We start from the raw sequence: 27,760 nt of genomic DNA, 5'->3' as shown, positions 1-27,760 counted from the left end.
CTCCTTGTTCTATTTCCTCAGAGGTACTGGAGTAAAACTGCCTTTTCTAAAGATGTGAAAGACCATATCTGAAAAATACAGACAGATGTTTAACTCAGAGCGTTCCATCTGTCATTTTGACTAGCCAGCTGCGAATGACAAATTTGAAGTTTGCCTTTACAATGGTAATCAAAGAAACTTCTACAATAGACAATAACAGTAGCAGCTGGGGTAGTTTTGTAAGTAGTTTCATAAACTTTGTAAGTATATAAAGTTAATTCTCGACTTATGATAACAATTGAACCCAAAATTTCTGTTGCTAAGCAAGGCAATTGTTAAGTGAGTTGTGCCTGATTTTACAACCTTTTTTGCCACGGTTGCTAAACGAATCACTGCAATTGTTAAGTGAAACATGTTGTCATTAAGTGAATCTGACTTTCCCTATTGACTTTCCCTGTTGGAAGCCGGCTGGGAAGATTACAAATGTGATCACATGACCCTGGGACAGTGCAACTGACATAAATACATGCAGGTTGCCGAGCTCCTAAATTTTGATCACCCAAGCATGGGGATGCTGCAATGGTTGTTAGTATGAAAACCAATCATAAATCACTTTTCTCAGTGCTATCGTAACTTCAAACAATCAATAAACAAATGGTTGTAAGTCAACAACTACATGTACCTTTGAAATTAACAGATCTATTAAAAGCTTCGGAAGAATATACTGTAACCATCTTTGCTGGCTGCTGGCTGTCTTTCTGGAAAGCCATTCTGGAATAGGAGGGGCTACCTGCCATCTTCAACACCAGATGGTGCCCAGAGCAAAACTCTGAAATGAGAGTAGGGTGCATGTGGAAGAAAGAAGTAGAAAGAGGCGTTTCTCCAGGTACTGTGATCCCAAGATACAAAGAGCTTGATGGGTTAAAATCAGCACTAGAATTGTGACCATAAATGAAATAGGAACCAGTGAAAATAATACTAAACTGGCCAATTACGTTGGTACTATCCTCTTACAATCAGTTTCCTTGTTGCAATGTATGCCTGTTTCTCCGTAAACGTATTTCATATATGAAAGAGAATAGTTAGGATATATATTTAGAGAGATTGATTTTGTAAATAGGGCACTTAAGCAGTTAACGTTGATCAGTACTTATTCAATTAATTTTTCCTTTTTTCTTTTAATGTGTGGTTTGTGAGTTGCATATGGACACATACACATACATGACGTCCCATTTGTATGTTTACCTGAAATGAAGAAACATCTAAATTCATATTATGGACTTAGATAGACTAACAGAAGTTAAAAACTGATTTTAACTGATGTTTTTAACTGATGTTAGTATATCTAAGTTCATAATGTGGGGAGCTAACTCTGGACAGGGTCTCTGTCTACATTTAAATTGATTACAATTACAACCAGAATATAGCTGGAAGGGACCTTGGAGGTTTTCTAGTCCAACTCCCTGCTCAAGCAGGAAACCCTCTACCAGTGATAGCTAACCTTTTCCGGATCGAGTGCCCAAAGCGCTTGCGTTTGTGAATGCGCACATACACAGCCGAAACCCAAAAATGCAATGTGTGTGGCCCCCACGCATGTGTCCCAGCTCCTGCACATGCACACACGCCCCCCCCCCAAGCATGGCAGAGACCCGATGACCAGCTGGCCGGGAAGAGGCGTGCGCGCATGCGCGGAAGAACTGAACTGGGGCAGCGACTCACTTGCCCACAGATAAGGTGCTGCATGCCACCTGTGGCACACGTGCCATAGGTTCGCCGTCACGGCCTTTACCATTTCAGACAAATGACTATTCAATCTCCTCTTTAAAATCTACAATGATCATTGTAGCAATGTACACATAGGCACATACAACTTCTGAAGGCAAGCTGTTAATTGTTTTTACTGTTAGAAAGTTTCTCCTTAATTCCAGGCTTCTTCTCTCTTTGATTAGTTTCCATCCATTGTTTCTTGTCCTGCCTTCTGGTACTTTGGAAAATAACTTGACCCCCTCTTCTTTATGGCAGCCCGTCAAATACCAGAATATTGCTATCATGTTCCCTCTAGTCTAATCCTTCTTTTCTCTAGACTAGTTATACCCAATTCCTGCAACCATTCTTCATGTTTTTATCTCCAGGCCTTTAATCATCTTAGTTGCTCTTATTTTTGTGTTCCTTTCCAATACTGTAAATACAATAAATGAAACTTCTAGACTAAAGCATCTTAAAGGTAACCACACAAAAATTACATTGCAATAAACTGAAACATCCAGGCAAATCAACAAGGCTGTATTATAGGCAAAGATCATTCTGCATAATGATTCTGCATAAATGCATCCAGGCCTCATTTTAAAATGGACTATAATTCATATCATATGATACAATTTTAATTATCAGCTAGAATAAGCAAAGCTAATTTGTTTGAGAAGAGAAACCTTATTTGAAGGAGGCAATAGTTAATTATGGGAAGTCTGTCTCCCTTAGGAGCAGGGATGAGGTGAAGGTCACCTTTTGGAAATGGGGTAATGCCGGGCTATATTTTGGCCCTTTAGGAAAAAGTAGAAGAGGCACTATGTGAATTATTATATAGGGCTGAAAGCTTTCATAATTCCATTTCCAATGTACAAACCCAATGTTTATTATTATCATCTCAGTATCTGTTTTCAAAGACATAGAATCATGGTTACAGAAAGATAGATAGGATTTAGTCCAATGCTTATTTTTTTTACATGCAATTTAGAAAAAATCTAGGTTAATACCTCATATGCCCCTCAGATCTTTTCAACATTTCCAAGAAGTAACCAATCTCAGCTATGTACCAAAGTGGCTTGGTGGCGCCTCCGAGACTGGCAGTCATGGTAAGCAAAAGGAAAGGAAAGGAAGGAAAGGAAAGGAAGGGAAGGGAAGGGAAGGGAAGGAAGGAAGGAGGGAAGGAAGGAAGGAAGGAAGGCTTAAAAAAGTTCTAAAGCTTCCCAGACGGGGCGTGTGGGCGCCTCCATCGTCTGACAGAGGACGGGGCCTCCCTGAGGAATCGTCCATCCCTGGCAGGCACCTCCAGATCTGAACCAAGCAAAGGCTGGGAGGAGGAGGAGGCCAAGGAGGAGCTTCCTCAAGCGCCGCCGGCCAGAGAAAAGCGGCGGGGTGGGCCTCTCCCTCCTCCCTCCTGCAAAAAGCGAGCCGCAGCCGGCGGCGGCTCAGCCGGCGGCTCCGCGCCCTGCAAAGTCCGTTCCTCCCCTCCGGCGTCCACTGAGAGGAGGGAAGAGCGTTTCTCCTCGGAGCCGATGGCAAGGGCCGCCGCTACGCGGTGAGGAGCACCTGCCGCGTCTCCCCGAGGACTTGGGGTAAGTAAAGCGGTGGGAAACTTTTCCCACCGCCTCCTTAGAGAAGCCGGTGGCTGCGTGGCTCGGAGGCTCCTGTTCCTTGGAAAGGAGACCCGAAACGAAATGAGGGGATCGGATCGGCCTCGGTGGGCTTTTTTTTTAAATTTTTTTTTTAACCCCTTGGTCCATTTTATTCAGCTCGGAGGTCGGCGCTGCGTCGTGGGAACGGAACGCGCTATTTGTTTAGTCGTTGAGCCTGGCCGTTTACGTTCCTTCTGTTTCTGAAAAGCAGCTGGGAGTGATGGGGAGAGAGGCATTTTCGCCCAGCCGTCTTGAGCTACTTTCAACATCCAAGTAGACGTGAGTCATCCCCAATAAAACGGGGCGCAAGCCCAATTCGTGATACGGTTTTTTTTAGGAGGCTTTGGTTGTTTTGTGTCGAAAGGCAAAAGGCACGGATGGATCCGTCCCAGGTCGTTTTAGAAAGGTGTCAGTTTTGCCTTGGAAAAAGCAGCATTGGAAGGCCAGTTATTAGATAAATTAAAGATTAAATGATGAAGGGAGAAACGGAAGAACATTGATGGTGATCACTTTTTACACCTATTAAAGCTGTAGTCAACCGTTTCCCCTTCTTTTCATTATGCTTTCTGTTTTTTAATGATCTTTTTTCTGGGTTAAAACATGGATACATAAGATCAACCACATTCATTTGTTCCTAATGGTAGTGGGCAGTTATCCAGAGCCTCCAACTAACTTGGCTTTCCCTGAAAAAGCTAAGCAGGGAGGAGATTGGTTAAGGATAGGATAGGAGACCACTAGGAAATCCCAGGGCTGAAGGCTAAGTTGGAAAACTGAAAGTTTCCGAAAGGACAACTGTGGCAAACGCCTTCCGTATCCTTACTATGAATGTAAATGTGACCATCTAATAACCAGGAGTCAAGGTCAGTGTAGATAATATTTATTTTTAAAAAAATTGATAAAAATTATCATAGATGCTCATATATGAAATGTGGAAGGAGAAAACTGCTTCTTCTGAACTCTTTCTCATAATGCCTTAGTAATTTTATATATACATTTCATTGTTCAGATGTTTCTAAACAGAAGTTGGTTTTTTAAAAAAAAATTCTACATCGTGGTCATGCCAATATGACAGCAGATATAGATTAACTGCCTATCATTTAGATTTTTTACAACGAAGTTAATTTTTGTTATCTGTTTTGATATTTCTAGTATACAGATGAAGGGCAAAAACATATAGAATATTGATGCTAGCATGCGGGAATTCTGGGAGATGAAGTCCACACATCTTAAAGTTGCCAAGTTTGGGGGAAAAATGCTTTAAGCTCTTACATCCTTCTCAAACAATGTTCCTTGGATTGGAATGATGAACAGATCAGCCTTTTACTTCTGCAAATAATTGTGAATTGCTCCATGTACCCGCACCCTCCTTGCGATTAAAAACTCCTCCCTACTAACAAGATGAAACAACCCAGGACAGGGAGGGGGAAGAAAAGAGGAACTACTGCCTGTTGGTGACATTGAAGAGAAGGTCACATTTAATTTTAGATTTGGATTGAAAGGTGATGGACGTTTCCCTGTATGGACTGATATACCAATACCTTTTTAATTTTTTAAAAATTGGTTTAAAGTTTTAGCTGATCTATTTTTGTGTTCTTGGGGGTTTTTTCCTTCTTTAGTTACAGTGATTTTTGTACTCGAGGATCCTTTCCCACCATGTCAGAGTTCTGGCTAATCTCAGCTCCAGGGGATAAGGCAAATTTGCTTGCCTGGGACAGAATGAATACTGTGACTTCGAAAGCCAACCTGTCCAGCAACAGCAAGTTTGCCATCCCTGACCTCAAGGTAAAAAGTGGGATGAAAAGTTAGGAGGGAGAGAAGGAGGAAGAGCAAGACAAGAACAGGGCAGGGATCAAGCATATTTCTTCTTCTTTTTCAATAGAGTGGGTCTTTGTACAGGGAAAATTAGTTGAATAATATATATAATTTGCTGCTTTCTGAAGTGCTTGAATAACATGCACCATTATCATTAATCAGTGGGTTAATTACTAGCAGAAAAATCTGGAGGTCTAATCTGGTTCTACTCAAGCCTGTTGTTCGCAGAAAATCTCAAAAAAATTAAGTTAAACAATCTATGAGCATCCTTAATGGTCAAGATTGCAATTAATCAAAGTGGAACTCTGCCATAGATATCTTAAACATAGAGAAATTAAGTAGAATTTACTCACAAATAAATGTACATGGAATTGTAGCATTAATAAACTAAATCCGAATGAATTTAATGGGACCTAGTTCCAAGGAACTATAAATTTCATTGGGCATACACTTTGAATGGAGATGGCATAGCAATTTAATGAGTGTCTGCAAGGAAGCGGGGCTGGGTGGGAATTATAATATGTACATAATGTCATTGTGTCATATTTTACCATAATTGATAAATCATAATGAGTTACCAATGCCATTAGCATGTCCATTCCAAAAAAGTCTTAGTATGCTGTGTAAACTTTCTCATAGTTAACAGAGCTTGGAATTATTAAATTACTTCTTCAATATCATTCTGCACTAACATGTTAGCTAATTTTGGTGAAGTACTAGACGTAAAAAATATAGGGATTAATAATAGGACTATGATAAAAGTGCTGGCTGATATCTGAAAATTACCTTCACTGTTGGAATCTTAAAGTAATAATTTCAGGAAGAGATGCAGTGAATTTACTTGCTGCAACCAGTTTCTGCTCAGATTATATATAAATGAGGTAAGGCTCCCCCATTTTAAGGCTTAAATGTTTTTTCCTACTGAAGTTGGCAAGAAAATATATATTATATTCAGTGCCTTATGACTGCATATGCAATATACTGTGAACAATAAAGCTGTTGAGGAACACCAAGAATAAAATAGGGAAGAAGTCTTATAGAAGTGGATTTATAATCACATGATAACATACAGTTTTTCCTTATTTAGAATAGAAGAAGAGGCATTTCTGTCATATTCCATTGAGAAAAAAATGTTCTCCCTGATTGACTTTGGCTTCCTCCGAGTGCCCTTAATACTTTGATTACACAAAGGATCATCCGGGCCAAAAATAATAAAAATATATCATTCTGGTAAAACAGTTGTGCAGCTCTTCTGTTTGTGTTAAAGTATTTGTGTTCCCTTCCACAGGTAGGAACTCTGGACACGCTGGTTGGCCTCTCAGATGAGTTGGGAAAACTCGATAGTTTTGCTGAAAGGTAAAATAGAACTTATTTACTGCACACAAACACAAATGGAAGTTGTTTCTCTAGGTCACAGGCTTTCTGCCTCAACCTAACTCTGACTTGTTTAAGCTTGGTCCTAGAGGTCAGCCAGATCAGGCAGGCTTGGCTTTATTCTTTTTAAAGAAGAGTTGGGTCTAACTCCTGTGTTTTATTTTGAATTGAATATATTTAGATCTAGGGAAGCAGTGAGCTTCACCCCAGGGTAACCAGCAAGTCCCTGGGAAAAGTGGTCCCTGCCTCTTCATTGATCTATTCCAGGGGTGGGCAACTATGGCCCTTTTATGACTTGTGGACTTCAACTCCCAGAATTCCTGAGCCAGCCATGTTAGCTCAGGAATTCTGGGAATTGAAGTCCACAAGTCATAAAAGGGCCATAGTTGCCCACCTCTGATTTCTATTCTATACACTTATTCTGAGGAGCCATTTACAAAGAGGAACCAGAGGCTGGGTTGGGGTGGGGGTGGGGGGATGTGTAGGAAATAGTAATTTTTTTCCAGAAGCACTACAAATGCTTTTAAGAATATCTAAATAGCTTTGTTCTGTTTTATTTGGAAATATGTCCATCTGGAGCTGAATCTTCTCTAACCCCCCCAAGTCTTCAGTGTTCAGACTTCACATATTTGAAGGATGGTCTTCTTAGTTTATTTCTTAACCCAGAAGCAAGTCCTCCTATATTGGAGGAAGACAAAGTCAATCAGGGAGAACATTTTTCTCCCACGCTGCTAATAGCAAGTCCTCCTCCATTGGTATAGCCACCACTAAGAGACGCAGGAGGACTACCAAGACACACAACACAGAATTTGGGAAAGAAGATATAGGGGTGAAAAACGAAGTGTATATTTGGAACACTTTAGTGGAATTTGGCAGCCTGGAACAAAAGTTGGGTTTGGGGTGTGTGTGTGTGTCTAGGATGCTCCCCCAGCCCTTCTCCCATTTTACACTGAAAAGCATAGTCAAACAGGCAAGACAGATCAGAAACCCTATTTTCTCTCATTTCTTTTTCTAAATGCCCACTTTCCAATTCTCTTTCCCCTTTTGTCTGTGGATATTCTCAGTCAAACAGGTCCTGGTTATCTCAGAGGTGCCTTTTCAAAAGGCAACTGGATTATATATTTTTTCTTTTTCCCTTGAGGAAAAAGACATTTCACTTTTCATTCAAGAAGCTTCATCAGTTCTGGCTGGATGTGGGGGGGGGAATGGAAGGGTTAGTCCTAATCCTTTCATTCCCTACCACCTACCATCCTTCAGTCAGAACTGATGAAGCTTCTTGGATGAAAAGCGAAACATCTTCTTCCTCAAGAGAAAAGATATATATATACAGTCCAGTTACCTTTTGAAAAAGCACCTCTGAGTCTTTCCCCTTTTCTTCTTGGTCCTTTCATCTAGATCAGTGTTTCTCAACCTTGGAAGCTTGAAGATGGGTGGACTTCAACTCCCAGAATCCCCCAGCCAGCAGCGCTGGCTGGGGGATTTTGGGAGTTGAAGTCCACCCATCTTCAAGCTACCAAGGTTGAGAAACACTGATCTAGATGAAAGGTTAGAAGTATGAAGCTGTGTATTTTATTGAGGCCTTGGGATTATTATTTTTAAATACAGAACACACAGGCCTATCATTAAGAAATAGATTTGCTTCTCCTCAGTGGGACATTGTTTCTCAGAATCCATCTCTTTTCTCACCAGGCTCCTTAATAATATCATGGTCACCAAGAATTAAATAATTCAACCTTGCTCTATGCATAGACATCCATTCCTAACCATGCTGGTGCCAAAACTACAAGAAATGGGTTCCCACACTGTGATGCACATTTAATCTCCCCCCCCCCGGCGAAGATTTTCATTTTTATTTATGTGTTGCATTTCTGCATGATCCATCTCACCTAAGTAACTCTGGGTGGTTTACAATAGTGTAATAAAACAATATAAACACCTGAATATAAAAGCACAGCTAAAAACAGAATTAAAAACAAGTTAAAGCCTACGAGTTAAAAGTAAAAAAAAATAACTTTTTAAATTTTTAAAATTTAAAGTTAAAAATTCAGAAGGCTAAAAAGGAAGGTGAATGAGGCAACAGGAGTACCCTCAAGCCACCAGCCATCCTGAGGGTTGCATCATACTCTTAGATCCCCATGCTAATTGGAAGAGACAGTTCCTAATTCTCTTCTGGAAAACCAGGAGAGGGGAGGGGGCTTGCCTTATCTCTGGGGACAAGATTTTCCAAAGGGCAGGGTCAACTGCAGAGATGCCTCATAATAGCAAGCTTTTTGCCCTGCGATTTCAACCCACATTTCTATTAACTACATTCTTTTATAGAAGAAGTTGAAGGTCTGATGGGGAAGTTCATCTGTTGAGAGAACAGAATTATATGTGAGATTAGCGCGTTATAAAAATGAATGTAACAGATGCTGAACCCCTTGGACAAAGAGAGAATTAGGTCTGAAGCTATGCCAATGAACTCAGCATTTATATTATAGTTGCAGAGAAGCAGATTGTTAGTGGAATTGTTATTAGATCAACATATGCAAGAAATGCTAGTACATCTAGCTAGGCAGCAGAAACCAGCCGGCACTGCTTCTGACCAGCGTAGCAGGGAAGGGGCAAGAGTTTTCAGGGTCTCTTGTTTCCGTGCAGTTTTATTACTTATTTACACAAGGAGGCAGAGTATTTTTCCATGTCACTTTGAAGCAGCCCGTGGCATTCTAATGCTCTCTTGCCCGTCCATTCTTGAGCTGTTTCCATCTCGGATGGCACGCTCTCCTTGCAAACCTATTTTTAAATGCTCACCAAAGTTAAAATGGTACAGAATTAAGATGAGAATCCTGGGAAATCTGTGTAGAGACTGAATACTTCAAAAGCAAACTAATGTCCACTTGTAGATATATTTATTCTGAAGGAAGCGTTTTTGGACTTTTCCCATTCTGCTACATCAGTTACATGCCCAAACGCCTACCTGAAGGAGCATCTGTGAATCCCATAGGCTTCAGCAATGCTTCCTCCATTCGTGGTTGCTTGTAGGTTACAGTTTAAAGCAAACTACATATATACACTCTGATTCCAAGTTTGCTTTTTCCTCTTCCTGAACAAGCCACACCTTATTTTCTTGACACCCAGTGGCAGTTGGGAAACAAACTTTGTAACATAGAGAAATTACTAGGACTGAATTGTTAGTCCATCAATCAGAATTGAGTGCAAAATAACAGAAGATCATGCACACAGTATTTTTAAAAAAGCTTATCTTCTTATTTTTAGAACCAGAACTCAACAGGCCTTTAACACGATACCCCAAACACACTTTAAAAAATAGCCAGTTCTCTTTGTTCTTAATGAAACTTCCTGTTGATCCATCACTGATCTGTCTTTTGTCCATTTCTGTCTCCATCTTGGTTCTCACCTCAGGGACTGTGAAAGTGATGGTTTTTACTATCTAGCTGTAAAGTTATTTCATGTTTCTTGAACTAAAATGTTACTGTTTTGTTCTTGTATGAAGTGTAATAAAGAAAACTGCCCAGTATATTGGAGAAGTTTTAGAAGATTCAAAAGATAAAGTACAGGAAAACCTGCTGGCTAATGGAGGTAGGCCTTGAAATCATGGATATATTGTTGTGTTTGGATATAGTTTGTTGTTTTCACTCAGTTTCCAGTAATAACCACTGGAATTAATATGCTCGTTTATTAGGAACTTAGATGATGCTTCTAGTTTTAGGAAATAATGCTTGTAGGTTGCATTTTTCATTAGCTTTAGGACAAATTCCTGTCACTCTATATTCTGTAAATTATGGATGAAATGATTTTTTTCTTCACTGCTTATATGATTAAAAAATTGTGATTGTTTTACAAGGAGTCCCGATTTCCAGAGAGGTGACTATTACAGGTAGTCCTCAACATACAATAATTCATTTAGTGACCATTCAAAGTTACAACAGCACTGAAAAAAGTGACTTAAGACTGTTTTTCACACTTACGACTGCTGCAGCACCCCTGTGGTCAGATGATCAAAATTCAAACACTTGGTAACTGGTTCATATTTATGACCGCTGCTGTGTCCCAAAGTCATGTGATCCCCTTTGGTGACCTTCTGACAAGCAAAGTCAATGGGGAAGCCACATTCAGTTAACAACCATGTTACTAACTTAAAAATTGGAATGATTCACTGAACAACTGTGGCAAGAAAAGTTGTAAAATGGGGCAAAACTCACTTAACAAATGTTTCACTTAGCAACATAAATTTTGGACTCAATTGTGGTTGTAAGTTGAGGACTACCTGTACTCTACAGTTCCATACATATTTATTCTACATATCACAAAGTATTTAACTGTTTCTAATGATACGGAGAAGCCCTTAACGGAAGTCAGCAGTGAAGCACAAGGAACAGTAAATGTAACAGATTGGAAGAAGAAAATCAACTCAGGCTAAAATGACACTTTAAGCTACAATGTCTCGAGAACATTGCAATTGACAGCCTTTCACAGGTTAAAATGGGACCCAAATTGCCCCAAATTCAGCTTTAGTTCATACCTACGTACAGAAGCTTTTGTGCAATCTACTGAAAACTACCTTTAATGAACTGCTGAAATGTCTATCGATAGCATAAAACCAGAATGGAATTCTGCTCTTTGGCAGACATCTTGTGCCAAGCGATAACTTTACTTTTTAAGTCAGGTATTTTTGAAGATCAATAATTGCACTTACTGTATTTCAGGCGCAAAGGACAAAATGAAATGTCTAAAGGGTATGTTGTGCTTGGGTGGCGATGTTTCTTGGCCAGCATGCCCTAGTGTGTTTAATAATAGAGTCGACTCCACATCTGGTTGTAGGGGTACAGTGATCAGGTTACGATGGATTTCTCTAGTAACAACCCCGTAGCTTGATCACCATCTCCCTATGACTCAGATTACTGCAGGTCTGCATCCTTTATATGACTGTTGATTTTTCCTTTCCTTCAATCTTTTTCTTTCTTTTTAACTTACTCTGCATGTATAGTGAAAGGAACTGTAGGGACTATTGGAGTGTGAAACTTTTTGCATGCATCTGTTTTCTTATGATCAGGTGTATCACTGGCGTTCTTCAGCATGCAAAACAAGTTACTACAGTTTTTACTGGATAGATTAGTTCAGGTTAACCCCATCTAAACTGTAAAAACTCAGATGAGAGTTTAATGACAGCAAATATAGCTTGCCGCTGCCATCTAGTGGTTATTTAGATTTTGCAGCCTGGGTCTGGTACATAGGTAGTCCTCGATTTACGACCACAATAGAACCCAAAATTTATGTTACTAAGTGAGAAATTTGTTAAGTGAATTTTGCCCCATTTTGCAACTTTTCTTGCCACTTTTGTTAAGGGAATCATTGCAGTTGTTAAGTTAGTAACACGGTTGTTAAGTGAATCTGGCTTCCCCATTGACTTTGCTTGTCAGAAGGTTGCAAAAATGGGATCACATCAGTGGTGGGTTGCCCCCAGTTCAGACCAGTTTGCAAGAACCGGTAGTAAAACTGGGTTGAGGCTCCGCCCGCTGCCCTGGATGTTGTCTTAGGCGATCTGCACACGCGCAGAAGCTCGGCGTGCGCATGATCCTGTTGTGAACCGGTAGTAAAGGTAAGTAGAACCCACCCCTGGATCATATGACCCCGAGATACTGCAGCCGTCATAAATATGAATCAGTTGTTAAGCATCCAAATATAAATCACATGACCATGGAGATGCTGCAACAGTCGTCAGTGTGAAAAATGGTCATAAATCACTTTTTTCAGGGCCGCTGTAACTTTGAATAGTCACTAAACAAACGGTTATAAGTCAAGGACTACCTGTACCCAGGGCTCTTCCTTACAGGTGAAGGCTATTCGTTAGTCCTTACAGGGGAAAACAAAAAACAAAACCCCCAACACACACCAGGCTGGCATCAACAATCTACAATCTTTGCCAATCTACATTCTCGCTGGCTCGTGGTACTTTCCTTATATAGCTATTGTAGCCATCTTAGGGAAAGGAAGTGGTGATTCCCCTTGTTTCATTTCCTGCCCACCAAGCAATGCTTGTTGATTAGGAAACAGTCACAAGTCTATTTTTCTCACGGGTGGGGAGTGAGGATGGGTGAATTAGATCAGGGTTCTCCAACGTTGGGAACATTAAGACTTGTGGACTTCAACTCCCAGAATTCCTCAGCCAGCTGGCTGAGGAATTCTGGGAGTTGAAGTCCACAAGTCTCAAAGTTGCCAAGGTTGGCGACCCCTGAATTAGATGATTGGTTAAAATGGCAGATTAGCCCACTGTGAAGTTGCCTTACACTTAGTCCTCCCGACTGGGACCAAAATCACAGCCGTTGAGTGAAGTGGTCATTAAGCAAGATGCCCACATGGCTGCTTTGCTCAATGGATACAATCCTGGCATTTGCAGTTGCGGTCATTAAACAAACTTGTGTGTCTCCCTCATCCCTTGAGACATCATGTCCTCATTTCCTTACTGCTCTGCCTCTCCATTCCAAATAGGATTTTCAGTCCTTGAGTAAAGCGACACTCACTCAAAACTGGTGCCAGGCAGTAGTGGGTTCCTCTTTACTTTTGCTACTGGTTTGGAACTGGGAGCGCGTGCATGCGCGCGCTCGCTTCGCTCGCTCATGGCGCTTCTATGCATGTGCAGAGCATCCGTGATGATGTCCGGGCAGGTGGGCAGAGCCTCCCACTGCAGTCACTACCGGTTCGCCTGAAGTGGTGCCAGGCCTCCAAACACTCCCCCCCCCGCCGCACCTGCCTGAGATATCCCATGCTCATTACCTTACCACACTGCCCCTCTGCAAGGATTTCAGGTCCTCTTTCTTTCTGCGAGCTGGCTGAAAGAGCTGCCTGCTGGAGAATTTTAGCTTCCCTCCATGCACGGAAGGGAACTCCTTCAGTGGGAGGCAGGAACAGAGCTTAAATCTTAACGATTTCAGCTCTATTTCTTTACCCTACTGAAGGAGTCCAACTCCTCGTGGCAGGTAGCCTCGGGAAGTGAGAGGCAGGCAGCAGCAGCAGCTTGAATATTCCCTGCCAGCTTTCCCAGGGATTTTCTCGGGAAGTCGATTGTGAAGACTTCAAATGGTGATGACATGATTGAAGGGTGCTTGGCAACTGGTTGTAAAAGGCAAACAGGGTGCCAAGCAATGTCTTGTGACAGCTGGAAGTGCTTTATGGGCCATAAAGCGCCATTTCAAAGCCATAGTAATTCTGGACTGTCGTTACACAAATAGTCGAGGACTACCTGTAAAAGTATGGAATTGGGACATGGGGAGACATAAGAGGGACCTTTGCCAAAGCTCCTTGGATCATTTATATCTGTCAGTCAGATCATTTCTGAACATGAGTAGGGTGTTCTGAAAAAATGCTAAACCCATGTTCAAAGGTACCTTGGAACCACAAGTATGAGGGACAAGTAACAAGTGAATCGGAAAGGAACTGTGATGCTGTCAGCAAGTAACTTTCCATTTTAAGCATCTGGCAGTAACCAAGGGACAACCATTCAGAACATGTGCATGGTAATTGACTTCCTGAATCACACAATTCTGGATGGTCTACACCAGGGTTGAAATCCAGCAGGTTCTGTCAGGTTCTGGAGAACCGGTAGCGGAAATTTTGAGCAGTTCAGTGAACCAGCAAATGCCACTTCTGGCTGGCCCCAAAGTGGGGTGGGAATGGAGATTTTGCAATATCGTTCTCCCAGGACTGGGGATGGAATGGGGATTTTGCAATAGCCTTCCCCTGGAGTGTGGTGGGAATGGAGATTTTGCAGTATCCTTCCCCTGGAGTGTGGTGGGAATGGAGATTTTGCAGTATCCTTCCCCTGGAGTGTGGTGGGAATGGAGATTTTGCAGTATCCTTCCCCTGCCATGCCCACCAAGCCACACCACGCCCAAGCCATGCCTACAGAACTGGTAGTAAAAAAAAATTGGATTTCACCACTGGTCTACACATAATCATAACACAAGGCATCCACTGCTGCCAAAGCCAAAACAGAGGAACTATCCTTTCCTCTCCCACCAAGGGGGACATACGTAGTGGTGGGATTCAGCCAGTTCTTACCACTTCGGGAGAACTGGTTGTTAACTTTCTGAGCAGTTTGGAAACTGATTGTTGGAAGAAATCATTAGGGCAGAGAACTGGTTGTTAAATTACTTGAATCCCACCACTGGACATACGTATCTGTGATGCAGTGTGCCAAGAATCACAAGGAATGAAGCTGCATAAAGTGACTGGGAGCATTGGCCAATGGGGATAACAATTGTAGCCCTCTTGTCAGCATCAGCAATGGAAAGCTTTTAATGCACAGACCATAAAAGCACATATATAAAAATCATAATGTAAGGGAGACCGTGAGTTTTAATCCTGCCTTAGCCACGAAAGCCGGCTGAGTGACCTTGGGCTGTAACATATTATTTGCATTCATGGTTTATTCAGAAGAAAAGAGCACAGAAGAACGGATTCCAAAATAAGATATGTGACAACTACAATAAAGTGCTGCATGGTGGAATAGTTCTGTTTGGAATCCATTTCATTCCCTTTCAGGAATGAGGCAGAAAGGTTTAAGGTAGGGGTGTCCAACCTTGGCAACTTTAAGACTTGTGGACTTCAATTTCCAGAGGAATTCTGGGTGTTGAAGTCTTAAAGCTCATAGGGGTGTCCAACCTTGGCAACTTTAAGACTTCAACACCCAGAATTCCTCTGGAAATTGAAGTCCACAAGTCTTAAAGTTGCCAAGGTTGGACACCCTTAGTTTAACGGAAAGTAAAGGGCCAATCAGTTAGCCCTAGGCACAGTTTAACACCAGGCTGTGCATTTAGGAATTTTACAACATTTTTGGAAGGAGTCCCATTTGCTTCTTGTATGTTCCTACTGAGCTGCCTCATACATATTTTATAGAAGGAGGCTAAAGATGAAACCTGTTGATTTCAAGTCTCCAAGTCCTTATTCTTGATGTGCACATTAGATTTTCGACACCCAGGAAATATAAGAAGGTAAGGTGACTCTTTCTAGGAGAAGCAACACTAGTCTAGAGATACCAAAAGGGAGCCAGTCTGATACCACAAAAGTAGGGGATTGTTGTAGGCATTTGAAAGAGGCATACCATCCACTAAGGAAGAGGTCTCCATAGTCCACACCTACTTATGTGCCGGTCAATCATTCATTTCTTTAGATCACCTGGATTTGCATTGTGTATGTATCCAAATGCATTGTGAATGTTTAATCCCATAGGTTTCTTGCAGACATACCATCTCACACACATGTCATGGACCTCTTAAGTGAAGAAGGTTTCACTTCCTTTTTGTGTGTTATTAAGGCCTTGCTAAGAACTACACAAAGTTGCTGGGATGTCTAGAAGCATCCTCAAATGTTCTTTCTCCTGTTTTTTTTCCAGCTCTAACTATGTGTGTGGCCATTTGTTTGTTCTGGCACACATGTATTATTTAAAACGTGGTTTTAAAAAAGTACCTTGCCCCACATTAGGACCCCCTCTTGATCATTTCTAACCACTTGCAGTGTCTCCATGCTACTTTTGACATCATAGCAAATGTCACTTGAACGGCTTTTAGGTGGACCAAATTGGCTAAAAAGACCAACCCACAAAAGGAAAGAGCTAAAACTACAAAAGCAGTTTTTAAAAAATAAAATAAGTCAGGGGGCTTTATGGTTCTCTAGCCAATATGAACTACATCTTTCAGGCCCCCAGATCTTGCTGATTGTAGCTGTGAAGCATTTCAGTTCAGTGACACATTGTGTGGGCCATGGATTGTCTAACCCTGCCCTAAATTAAAGCTAACTATGGTATTACTTTTAATCAAAATCTTTACTTTCTTATTTTCTAACTATAGTGACAAGATGAGACCCAAGATAAATATATTCCTCTTCATGAAATTAATTGGGTAAATCTTTATTTTTAAATTGTAAAGAATTGGCAATAGAGGAATTTGATATGTGGATTAGTATCTAGAAAAGGGAATAAATGCAAGATGGCAACACTTCCCAATTTATATCGTAAATGCAAGCTAGTCTGGATGCAGGTTTTCATGAGAAAAGATGACTTTATTCTCAGAATAATTCTTATACACGTGCAGCTCACTGGATTTACTTTTATCGTTTCAGTTGACTTGATTAGTTATCTAACAAAGTTTGAATGGGACATGGCTAAGTATCCAATAAAACAGCCACTGAAGAACATTTCAGAAGGATTAGCAAAGGTAATCACTCTGTTTCCTCATTTCTCCTGTATCCAGAATTATTCTTATAAAAGCTAGTTCCCAGGAATGATAATAAAGTGCTGTTAATTAAAGTGTATTTAATTACTGAGGACAGCTTTCTCAGGAACCCAGTTCTGGATATGATGGCTACTGACTCACTTTGAAATTTATCAGAAAGTAAACTGGGCCCTTTTTCCACATTGTCCAGTTCTAGCATTATGTAAATATCTTCTTCCTCATCTTTCTCCCCACAAAGATATTCTTGTCTGAGAGGAAAAGGAAAAATAAATATGTAATATCTATATCATCCTAAGAAGTATCTCCTGTAACTTAAGGAGACTATTTAGTAATTTATAATTCTAAATATAAATTTTAAGTCTGTCTTAGAAGCAGTCACAAGTCTGTCACACAGCAGCATTTAGCAGACAGAAAGCATTTATTTTTGTATCTGTAAATCTGAATTGCAAGTGTGTATTTAATGAGGGATTTCACCCTAGTACAAGGAAGGATTTTCTTCCGGACCATAACAGAGCAAGAATAAATCAATTTCCTCCTTTCCTTCCCCATCCAACTTGTTATGAGAGAAAGACAGCTGTATCTATTTAAGTTGCCCCTAAAATGGAAAATAAGTTTTGACCCCTTTGGTAAGCCTAACAATAGAATCTATATTCTCTGTAGACTTTTGCATGTATGGAATTATCTCAACTTTAAAATGGATGCAGAGTTTATATTAATAATGATAGTATTGATTTTGTCAAGCATATATAACAGATAAAAGTATAAATATGATTATGAATACATGAAATGGATACAAATAAAAGGGGACATTAGGACAGGGATGGTAAGCATGTTGGTGAGCTTATACATGCCCCTTACAGACCTCTTAGGAATGGGGTGAGGTCAACGGTAGACAGTCTAAGGTTAAAGTTTTGGGGGTTTGGGGAAGAAACTACAGAGTCAGGTAATGCATTCCAGGCATTGACCACTCTGTTGCTTGTGTATTGTTGTGGTTGAACTGGATTTCCTTTTTACGTTTAGCAAATTACCCAAATCGAAGCAGACATGAAAAGCCGAGCTGCTGTCTATAACAACATCAAAGGAAATCTTCAGAATCTGGAAAGAAAAACGGTGTATGTGTTTAGATAAGTTTTAATGAATTGCGTTTTCTGTATGCATCGGCATATTGACTTCCTATGATGATGTCTTAACATGTTAGCTTTATTGGGAATATAGTAATACAGACAAGTAATGAGCTTAATCAGGGAGTGGGGTTTTTTTTGTTTTTTTTTTGGTGCTTTTGGGTCAATATTGATGACTTCTAGCCTCTCTGGACAAGTCGGCAAGTTGCCATTGCCTGCTTCCTAAGGCTGAGAGAGGGTGATTAGACTAAGATGGCTTCATGCCTAAATTGGGACTAGAATTCACCAGCTCCCGGTTTCTAGCCTAGGGCCATTACACCAAATTGTCTCTCTAATCAGCTCTTTAGTGGATCTGCATTAATTAATCTGTTTAAACAGAGTAAACAAAAGTGCCTATTTCCTCTAAGCTTACCATAATATAATGGCTGGATTTGCTTTAAGTTTGTCCAAAATTTCCCAGAAAACATTTTCTTTCTAATTATCCAATTAAGCATCTACTTAACACTTAGAAAGTATCAGTGGTAGGTAAATCCTCTATTGATTTTTTTCTGGCTTCTTTTTTTTTCCAGAGGAAATCTTTTGACCCGTACGTTAACAGATATAGTGAACAAAGAAGACTTTGTATTGAATTCCGAATATCTCATCACTCTACTTGTTGTAGTTCCTAAGTAAGAAAAAGTTGGGTTTCCTATGGATGTGCTTAATTGTAATACTTTTTAGAGAAAATTCTCTGTATACGTTATGCCAGTTTTACCAGGAAAATTCTGATGCAATGAATTGATAGAAAGTCCTCTACTAACCAATGAGTTAATGGAAAAGGACAAGGTTTGAGAGTTTATTGCCTGTAATAAAATTCTCAATTTAGCTCTGCTCGAATTCACACTGAATGTATTTACAGGTAGTCTTCGCGTAACGACTGCCCTGATTAGTGACCATTTGAAGTTATGATGGCACTGAAAAAGTAATGTTATCAGTGACCTTTGCTCTTGCAACCATAGCAACCATTCCTGTGGCCACATGATCAAAATTTGGGCACTTTGCAATGTCAGACATTTATGACCGTTGCAGCATCCCACAATCCCACAATCACCATTTGCCTACTTCATAACCGGTTTCTGAGAAGCAGAGTCGATGAAGAAGCTGGCAATAAAATTGCAAGTTGTGGTCATGTGATGTTTCACTTAACAATCATAACAACCATGGCAGACAGAAGTGAGGTCGTAAGTCTGTTGCAGTCATATGTCTTGTTTAATGACTGCATTGCTTAGTAGTGAAGTTGCTGGTCCCAGTTGTGCTTGTTAAGTGATGTATTGCAAATATTGTAAATTCCACATGAGAGATTCAAAATGCAGGTAGTCCACAGCTTACAACAGTTAGTTTAGTGACCGAGGTTACAGCAGCCGTGAAAAAAGTGACTTATGAACATTTTTCACAGTTACAACTGTTGCAGCATCCTCATGGTCACATGATCAAAGGCAACTGACTCATATTTATGATGGTTGCAGTATCCCAGGGTCATGTGATCAACTTTTGAGAACTTCTGATAAGCAAAATCACCAGGGATTCAATTAACAGCCATGTTACTAACTTAACTGCTGATTAACTTAACAACTATGCCAAGAAAATGAGGCAAAATTCACCTACCAGCCGTCTCACTTAGCAACAGAAATTTTGGGTTCCATTGTGGTCGTAGGTCAAGGACTACCTGTACTATGTTGCTTGCAATGAGAACTTCTTTATTTTTGAAAAATGTAGATGCTGCTTTTTCTTTGCAAAATAAATCCAAGGATGCTGGCACACATAGAACATCTTTTGTTCATGCTTACTCAAAAGTAAAACACGTTGAAAGAACTGGATATTCATTCACCTCACTTCCTCACTGTCATCATATTACTAGTTGCTTCAGGTACATTTAGAGAAATAGAGGTGAAGAGGGGGAAAAGGAGCATCATGGAATCCTTGTAGATAAGATTCAAAATGCAGTTAGTCCTTCACTTATGTCATACCCCAAAAAGGGGACTTCAGAGTTCTGGCGGTCAGGCTCCCTCCATGGTTACATGACTGAACTTCGGGTGCTTGGAATATGACTACATTGGCAGCCATTTGCAATTCCCCACAATCACATGGTGACATTTTATCACAACCGGACACTTCCGTGTTTTACCAAAACTGGGCAAACCCGAGCTTTGGTTCGCTTAATGACCATGGGGATCACTTCACAACTGCCACCCTTGCTTAATGATCACTGCAAAAAAAAATCACAATAATTTTACAATTATCACAATATATGACCGTAATGGATCTATTACAGTCATATGTAGAAGACTTCCTGCATGTGAGACCGGATGGGCCCAGTATGGAAACTTCAGTATGAACCCTGAATTTTCACCTCTCAAATCTTGGGCCCTGTGCCATGCTTGAATCAACATAGTTGGGAAGACTATTTTGTCAACATAGTTGGGAAGACTATTTCGGGAATGCAATTCAAGCCCCTTAACATCAGCTATTTACAATGGAAACTGGTTAATCCCTTTAAAAAAAAATGGAATGGGGATCGAGCAACCTGTGTTCTCCAGATATTTTTGGGCTCCAACAAAAGTATAAAAGGTGCAGCTGAAGAAGCCCAGTGCTCTCCCATTGGAGATTAAGTGGGGCCTAAAATTTTAGTTCTTTTTTTTTTTTAAAGTTTCGGTTATGAGGTAAAAGGGGTGCCTTGCAAAGTTTGAATAGTATGTTTCAGCCACTTCTGGAATTTGGCACAGGAGAGGCTGCCGAGAGCCTCAAGTGTATGGAAATTGAACATTCTTGTCATACAGGATCTATTTCCTTGTGGTCTTCCCCCCCACCCCACACTTATCAACTTGGCACTAAGATTTTCTGAATTTCTGTAAAGAGAAGTAACAATCATTGTACTTACGGTAGACGTTTATACAGAGACGCTGTACAAAATTTGTCTTGTTGCAGAACAAGCTATGTGCAATGGCAAAAAACCTATGAATCACTCTCAGATATGGTGGTTCCTCGCTCTACAAAGTAAGTACAACTTTTGGACTGTATTGTTTCTCTTAACAGATTCCAACCTTTTGCTCAGAATCATTGGAAGTCAGGTAGCATGCAAGTATGAATATTGCAGAGTACCCTTGGACGAATTTAAATGGGATTAGGTTCTGATGAGTCGCCTCTTCTGCTAGGAATTTTGAAAAAGAAAGAATTTGGATTGTGGCAAATTGTGATAAGAAATATCTCTTGTTCTCATTTTAAAAGTATTAAAGTATTAAATATTAATACTATATCATTGCATAAAGCTTTAAAGGGTGCTGGGGGAGGTTGTATTAAAGCTGCTGAGCTCTACCTTTTTGAGATTTCTTCTTTATATCAAGGTTGCTTTTTATTGGCAAGGAGAGGAGAGAAGGGAAAGGGAGGAGGGGAGGGGAGGGAAGGAGAGGAGGAAGAGGAGAGAGGAGGGGAATGAAGGGGTGAGGAGGAAGAGGAGAGGAGGAATAGAGAGGGGAGGGGATGGTAAGGGGAACGTAGATAGCAATTTTTGGAAAGTGTGTTCAGTTGTTTTTTGAAGGACCTAGTTCCTTCTGTTAATCAGATGAACTTGGTGGTGGTGACTAAATGGAAATTAAAAAAAAAACCTTTGTGTAACAATAGAGTATGCATCACAATATTATTGTGTAGATTAAGAAACTGCTGAGGAAGTAATTGAATCTGACAATTACTACTTACGATAAGTTATAATTATTAACAATCATAATTACACTCTCGTTAATTGCTTTGGCACCTATCACGGAAAAGCAGGATAGGCTTTAGAATAACTGGACCAACGAATTTGATTCTTGCAGGATGATCGCTGAAGATGCAGAGGGAGGGCTCTTCACAGTCACCCTGTTCCGAAAAGTGATTGATGACTTTAAGACCAAAGCCAGAGAGAACAAGTACTGATTTCTTTCTACTTTTGTGCCAAAACCAGAATAGTTCAGGCTCTTTCTCCTGTTCTGAAATGAAACAAGACACATCTGGGCAGTAATTTATCAGACCTCTTGAATAATTTGCACAGGGCTGGATCCAAGGGCAGGTCTGTTTCCATCAGCAGAACAGGAAGAGGTGGTAGCAAATTCTTCTCTACCCTCCATGAATCTTGAGGATGTAGGGAATGCCCACTATATGAATGGACTTCTATTTATCTTACATTGGGGACACACCGTTCATGTATATTTTAACCAGATTTTAAACCTGTTTTAAGAATATTTGCATAAAATGAATATCTGGGTCAACACTGAAGCGAGAGAAAAGAGAGGAAGTTGGTTTTAAAATACCCATTTTACCCAAGTATTTTCAATGAACATAAATGAGGAGTGGATGACAAATAAAGCAGTCTTAAATGCCATGGCTTTTTAAACAATCTGATCACTTTCAAATGTTTGATGCTTACATATCAAACCTTGAATAATCCTAATCCTAAACTTAGAACAATTTAGGGACTCGGTTTATTTATTTATTTATTTGTTGGGACTTGTATGCCGCCCTATCTCCACAGGACTCAGGGCGGCTCACAACAATTAAAACCGAACAGACAAACCATTAAAACAGAAGTCCAAATTAAAATTAAGAAATTCAATAAAAATCAGATTAAAACCCCCATCAGTCCAAGGCGGCCAGGTGAAATAGCCAAGTTTTCAACCCACGGCGGAAAGAGCGAACGTCGGGGGCCACCCGGAGCTCCAGAGGGAGTTGATTCCAAAGGGCGGGTGTGCCCACAGAGAAAGCTCTCTCCCTGGGGGTCGCCAGCCAACACTGTCTGGCCGAAGGCACCCTGAGTAGGCCCTCCCTGTGGGAGCGTACCGGGCGATGGGAAGCTGTTGTTGGCTGCAGATGGTCCGCCAAATATCCCGGGCCTAGGCCATGGGATATTGATCTGAATATTTATTCAGTTATCTGAAACAACCCCTTCTGTCAAATCACATTAGTTACAAAGGAGAAATTTTGCTAGTAACGCCACCACTTACAGATTTCCATATGATGCTATGTGATAGAAGAGTTCTCTCTATGGCATCTTCTGTGTACTGTATGAGATCCCCCTCTAGGCTAGGTTTTGATTACAGGTAGTCCTCAATTTATTAAGATCACTTAGTGACTGTTCAAAATTACAATGGACTTCCCTGAGGACACTTGTTACCCTGAAGATCTGACAGTCGCCCCCCCCCACCCGCCCATTCATGTGACTACATGTTGGGCCCTTGGCAACCAGCCTGCATTTATGGCTCTTTTTGGCATTTGGTAGTCACATGATTTTACAATTTTGCTGAAAACGGGCATCAACTCCTGGTTTTCAGTGAAACCAGCCCATTGTAAACGATTAGTTCCCTTAATGACCATGGTATTCGCCTAACAATCACCATGGAAATTGGGTCAGTCACATGGGTGACCTGTTTTACAACCATTATGACTTATGACCATGATGGGAAGTCTCCATTACTATCATAATCATCAAGGACTACCTGATATCTGTGAGAGACACACTCTGCTTAGGCACACGGTGGAAGTGTACGAATGCCTACTTGGCATCTCGCAATTCTCATGCAAATATGTTTTGGATTGCTGCCTAATGAGGCATCCATTGGGAGGGGCATCCCAAAAAATGTTTGGGGGTTATTGCAAAGGAAAGTTTGGGGACTGCTGATATAAAGAAATGGGGCTTCAAGTTTTGTCTTTTGTTGACCCCACCCCTGCCTCCAATAGTGCCTCTGTAGCTTAAATCATCACTTATTTTGACTGAATTGGGACCACTGGCTCTCCATCTAACCAAACACACAGGATAGCTGTTAAATTCAAAGAGGAAGGATAGAATATACAGCAAAATAAGAAACCCTTCATAACTTCAGCTAGTGAGTCACTTTTTCCAGTCTGATGCATCGGCAGGGGCTCACAGAGCTGAAAATAAAGCTAGCTTATTAAGGATGACAAGAGCTCCTAAAAGCTTTGAAAATTGGTCTAATATGATTTACTCCCACACAGCCAAAACATACCTTGTTCCCCAGCTAGGTTGTGTACCTTGTGGTTTGAAAGAACATTGGTGTTCAAAAGCCCAGGCAGGAAGCAGCTTTCTAAAAGCCCACATGCTGAATGTCTACACTGATTTTTTTTTTAAGGTTCATGGTGCGGGAATTTTATTTTGATGAGAAAGAACTGAAGTGTGAAAAGGATGAAATGAGGAAGTTAGCTTCTGATAAGAAGCAACAGTATGTAAGTAAACATCTTCAAGTTGTGCGTATTGACTTCTGTGCCTGACTTGCTGACTATTTGCTAAATTACCACATAATCTCACTATTAATGGTTTGCCCAGAAATGCTGTATGTATGCTTGGGATGATATCCAAGATAATTCATTATCTGAAAGGGTTGTTCACACAACACATTTAACCTGATTGCTGAATTAATCCATAGCCATAATCCTCATGACTCATTGGCCCATAAATTAATCAATGACCTAGGTTTGCACCCCGGACTAAACAAAAAAAAAAAGGAATCAAATTTAACACATTGCGAATACAGCTATTATGTTTGTAGTTTATGTTTACAGGTCTCGTTACAGCTGTAAACATTTGGTGTGTGCATGTGTGTGTGAGCCAGTTTGCTATAGTGGTTAAAGCACCAGGTAAGAAACTGGGAGATTGTGACTTCTAGGTTGGGGCTCAAAGCCAATTGGGTAACCTTGGGTCTGTCACTTTCTCTCAGTTCTAGGAAGGAGGCAAGGGCCAACCACTTTTTAAAAACCTTGCCAAGAAAATTACAGGGACTTGTCCAGGCAGTTGCCAAAACCAACACTGACTCAAAGATGCACGCATGCATACAGATGCACGCGCGCACACACACACACACCTCATTAGGCACAAATCAGTGCAGTTTCCTCTCATCAACATAGTGTTTTAATACTGTAAATATAGGTATTTACATACTGTATTATAGGTAGTCTAGAGTAATACTCTTGATTTGCTAAAAACGGGACTTTCCAATATCTTCCCTGTGAATGGATGTTACCTAACATTGTTTATTTAATATGGCCATCCATCTTACACAAATAATTCCGGGAAGCATCTAAGGATTAAAAGCACACAAGCCACAAAATACAAGCCCCAGGACCCACAGGTAAAACAGTGACCCCACTCTCGACTAGTACTACGCCCTCCCCCCCAATAACAACAGCAATGGATGTCACATAAACCTCTTGACCCAAATACCTGGGGAAATCATTATCCCCTGAATGCTGAACAGAATGCAATCCAACAGATACCTTTCAAATAGGTTGGCTAGTTCTCCTGCAAGCTTTTCCCAGCCAGAGGTAGTACCACGAACTGTAGGAGACTTGATTACTTGACTCTCTGGCTAATATCATATTTGCCCCATTTTTGGAGGGCTTGGATTTTGAGGGAGTGAATGGGTAACTAAAACCTGCACAGACCTTATTTTGCATGAAACCCATGAAAACCTGCCATCGCTGAATATTAGTGAAGTAGAAGTGGAATTTGGGGGCATAATTGGAGGTTCTGAAGGCCATAAAATAGGATTGGAGGTATATGCAGCCCACAAGTGACAGGTTCTGCATGGATGTCAAATTCCCACTATGTCAACTCTATTTTACCTACCAAGGAGTTGTTTTTTAATCACCGGATGCTGAATCAGATTAGCTGCAACCTTGCTGGGTGGGGCTGGGGAGTACAATTAGCCATTTGGGTTAAGTATTGTGGGACCATGACGATACCTAAATGTAATTTAAGACTGAATTTAAGAAAGCGGATTTCATTGCTTCTCACATATTTGATATTATTTTGTGAAATTTTCAAAAAATTGGGCCACCAATTTGGAGCCTTTGAGAATTACACTTATAGTTCTTCTGTTGTCTGATACCATATTTTACTCATTTAAAGGGTCCTCTGTTGAGATGGTTGAAGGTGAACTTCAGTGAAGCATTTGTGGCTTGGATCCATATAAAGGCACTAAGAGTTTTTTCAGAATCTGTCCTCAGGTAAACAGATGAAATTTCATAGGTTAAATTTTTTTCCTAAAGCCAATCAAAATCTCAATTACATATCCCGGTTGATCAGTTTAACTTCCTCATTGATTTTAAACATACTTTGGTGGTCGTCTGTGGAGTGGGTTCTTAAATGTTCCAGGAATAAACAGATTGTAATTAGGCAAATATTGTGATAAGAGTTAATAAGGAAAATAAACAATCTTTGATGCAGTTTAAGACTTTAAAAACTCCTAGTCACAAACAAAAGCAGAATGAGGATAGTCGATAGGTAAAGTAAAAATTCCTTGCGTTGCATTCCGCTGCTTCCACTTTAACCTTCATTGCATCCATTCAAGGTATGGATTACCAGTGAACTTCCAGGCAATGCTACTTCATCCTAATAAGAAATCTATGAAGAGGTTGAGAGAAGTATTAAATGCAGTTTTCAAGCATCTGGACGAAGTAGCGGCAGCCAGCCTAATGGACGTAAGTATTCCATTTCAGGTGGCCCGCCTAAGGATGGAGATGGCAAACAAGGGCTGCGGGAAGCATAGGGCAAAATGGGTAACGTCTCCTGTTCTCTGACCCTTCCCCTTGTCTCATTTTTGACACCACCTTCTGCCTCCCAATGAGGAGGCTGTTGAATAAACGATAATAAATCATTTAGAGGAGAGGTGGGGAACAATGGCCCATTTCCCAGAATTCCCAAGCCAGTTGAAATCCACAGCTCATAAAAGGGCGATAGTTTCCCAGCACAGTACTGTGTGGATTCCCAGGGCTGCAATTACCCCACCCTTAAATTGGCCTACCTTATTCCTGTAACAGCCATGAGGTTTTCAGAAGATATAGAGCAGGGGTGTCAAACTCAAGGCCTGGGGGCCAGATCCAGCCTGGGTGCTTAGATCTGGCCTGCGGGATTGCCCTGGAAACAGCGAAAAGACAGGCCTGTCTGTTCATTGCCTCTGCCAATGAAAACGGAGCTCCATTTTCGCTGGCAGAGGGTTGCAGGAGGATGTTGCAGCCGAAAACGGAGCTTGGGAGCCCATTTTTGCTGGCAGAGTGCTCAGGCCAGCACAGGTGCCCCCGACATGAGTGACATTGAGCTGGCCACCCCGACCTCCCCCAAAGTCAAACACAACCCTGATGCAGCCTGCAATGAAATAGTTTGACACCCCTGACCTAGAGACTTCCAATGCGGGATCAGCTTCCTTACACTAATCTGGGGATTAGTGTATTTACTGCTTGTTTGAAGTCTTTCATTTCACAGTACTTGCTCCTGTTATAGTTAGTGATGTTTTTGGAAATATTCCCTCACATTTTGTAAAAATTGTAGCACCTATCTAGAGGTCTTAAGGAACTCACTCTACTTTCATGTTTTCCCTAGACTTCAGTCGACATTCCTGGTTTGCAGCTAAACAATCAGGATTACTACCCTTATGTCTATTTCAAGATTGACCTCAGCCTTCTCGATTCCAGCTAAAGTTTGCTGCGCCAAGCAGGACTTGTTTTTCAGTATTGGATTTGTGAACAAAATGACATCCATTTTGTTTTTAATGCAAACATAATAGGAATGTGGCCCTTTCGATGCAGAAAGACCAAGTAATTTTAAGCAAGTGATCATTGTAGTTCCTAGATTTGGCTTGACTATAAGTAGACTGGTTGCTTTTTTTCCATTTTGACAATTAAAAGATACTGGAAGCTTTTTTCTGATTGTATTAGAAAACATGCTTCGCAAGGCATTGTGTTATTGTATTTATTCTGTTCTAATTACAAAACACGCCTGATCATCTAAGGTTTTAAATAAAATCCAGATATCTGGCGGTTAAGGTAGAAA

At 40.7% G+C, this 27,760-nt stretch overlaps 1 protein-coding gene across 4 annotated transcripts; it reads left to right on the top strand.

Annotated features, from left to right (window-relative positions):
* The first annotated feature begins 102 nt into the window (after positions 1-102).
* ATP6V1C2 (ATPase H+ transporting V1 subunit C2) lies at positions 103-27,760 on the top strand. Of its 4 annotated transcripts, XM_034432092.3 has the most exons (16): positions 2,942-3,314; positions 3,492-3,653; positions 4,524-4,873; positions 4,991-5,156; positions 6,475-6,542; positions 10,054-10,139; positions 11,267-11,296; positions 16,677-16,771; positions 17,810-17,901; positions 18,480-18,578; positions 20,875-20,943; positions 21,759-21,851; positions 24,066-24,159; positions 25,841-25,938; positions 26,283-26,412; positions 27,311-27,760. In XM_034432092.3, exons 4-16 carry the CDS (start codon positions 5,028-5,030, stop codon positions 27,404-27,406), a joined length of 1,179 nt encoding a protein of 392 aa, XP_034287983.1. In that variant the 5' UTR covers positions 2,942-3,314; positions 3,492-3,653; positions 4,524-4,873; positions 4,991-5,027; the 3' UTR covers positions 27,407-27,760. The 4 variants fall into 4 exon arrangements, with proteins under 4 accessions (XP_087738523.1, XP_034287981.1, XP_034287984.1 ...); XM_087882397.1 differs by lacking the exon at positions 11,267-11,296 and having other exon boundaries at positions 103-3,314; XM_034432090.3 differs by lacking the exon at positions 4,524-4,873 and having other exon boundaries at positions 2,825-3,314.

This window comes from Pantherophis guttatus, chromosome 1, assembly GCF_059756535.1.
Source record: "Pantherophis guttatus breed Tessera chromosome 1, ASM5975653v1, whole genome shotgun sequence".
In the NCBI taxonomy this organism is placed as follows: Eukaryota; Metazoa; Chordata; class Lepidosauria; order Squamata; family Colubridae; genus Pantherophis; species Pantherophis guttatus.
Note: the sequence above shows the minus strand (reverse complement) of the source record. Positions and strands in the feature narration are given on the sequence as shown.

What these genes read in the sequence shown, in the direction of transcription:
- ATP6V1C2 (XM_034432090.3), top strand. Translation starts at nt 5,028, where the DNA reads ATGTCAGAGTTCTGGCTAATCTCAGCTCCAGGGGATAAGGCAAATTTG. An exon ending in CAAAATGAAATGTCTAAAGG is followed by an intron (nt 11,297 to 16,676) that starts GTATGTTGTGCT and finishes TTATCGTTTCAG; the next exon opens with TTGACTTGATTAGTTATCTA. An exon ending in GTGGTTCCTCGCTCTACAAA is followed by an intron (nt 20,944 to 21,758) that starts GTAAGTACAACT and finishes TGATTCTTGCAG; the next exon opens with GATGATCGCTGAAGATGCAG.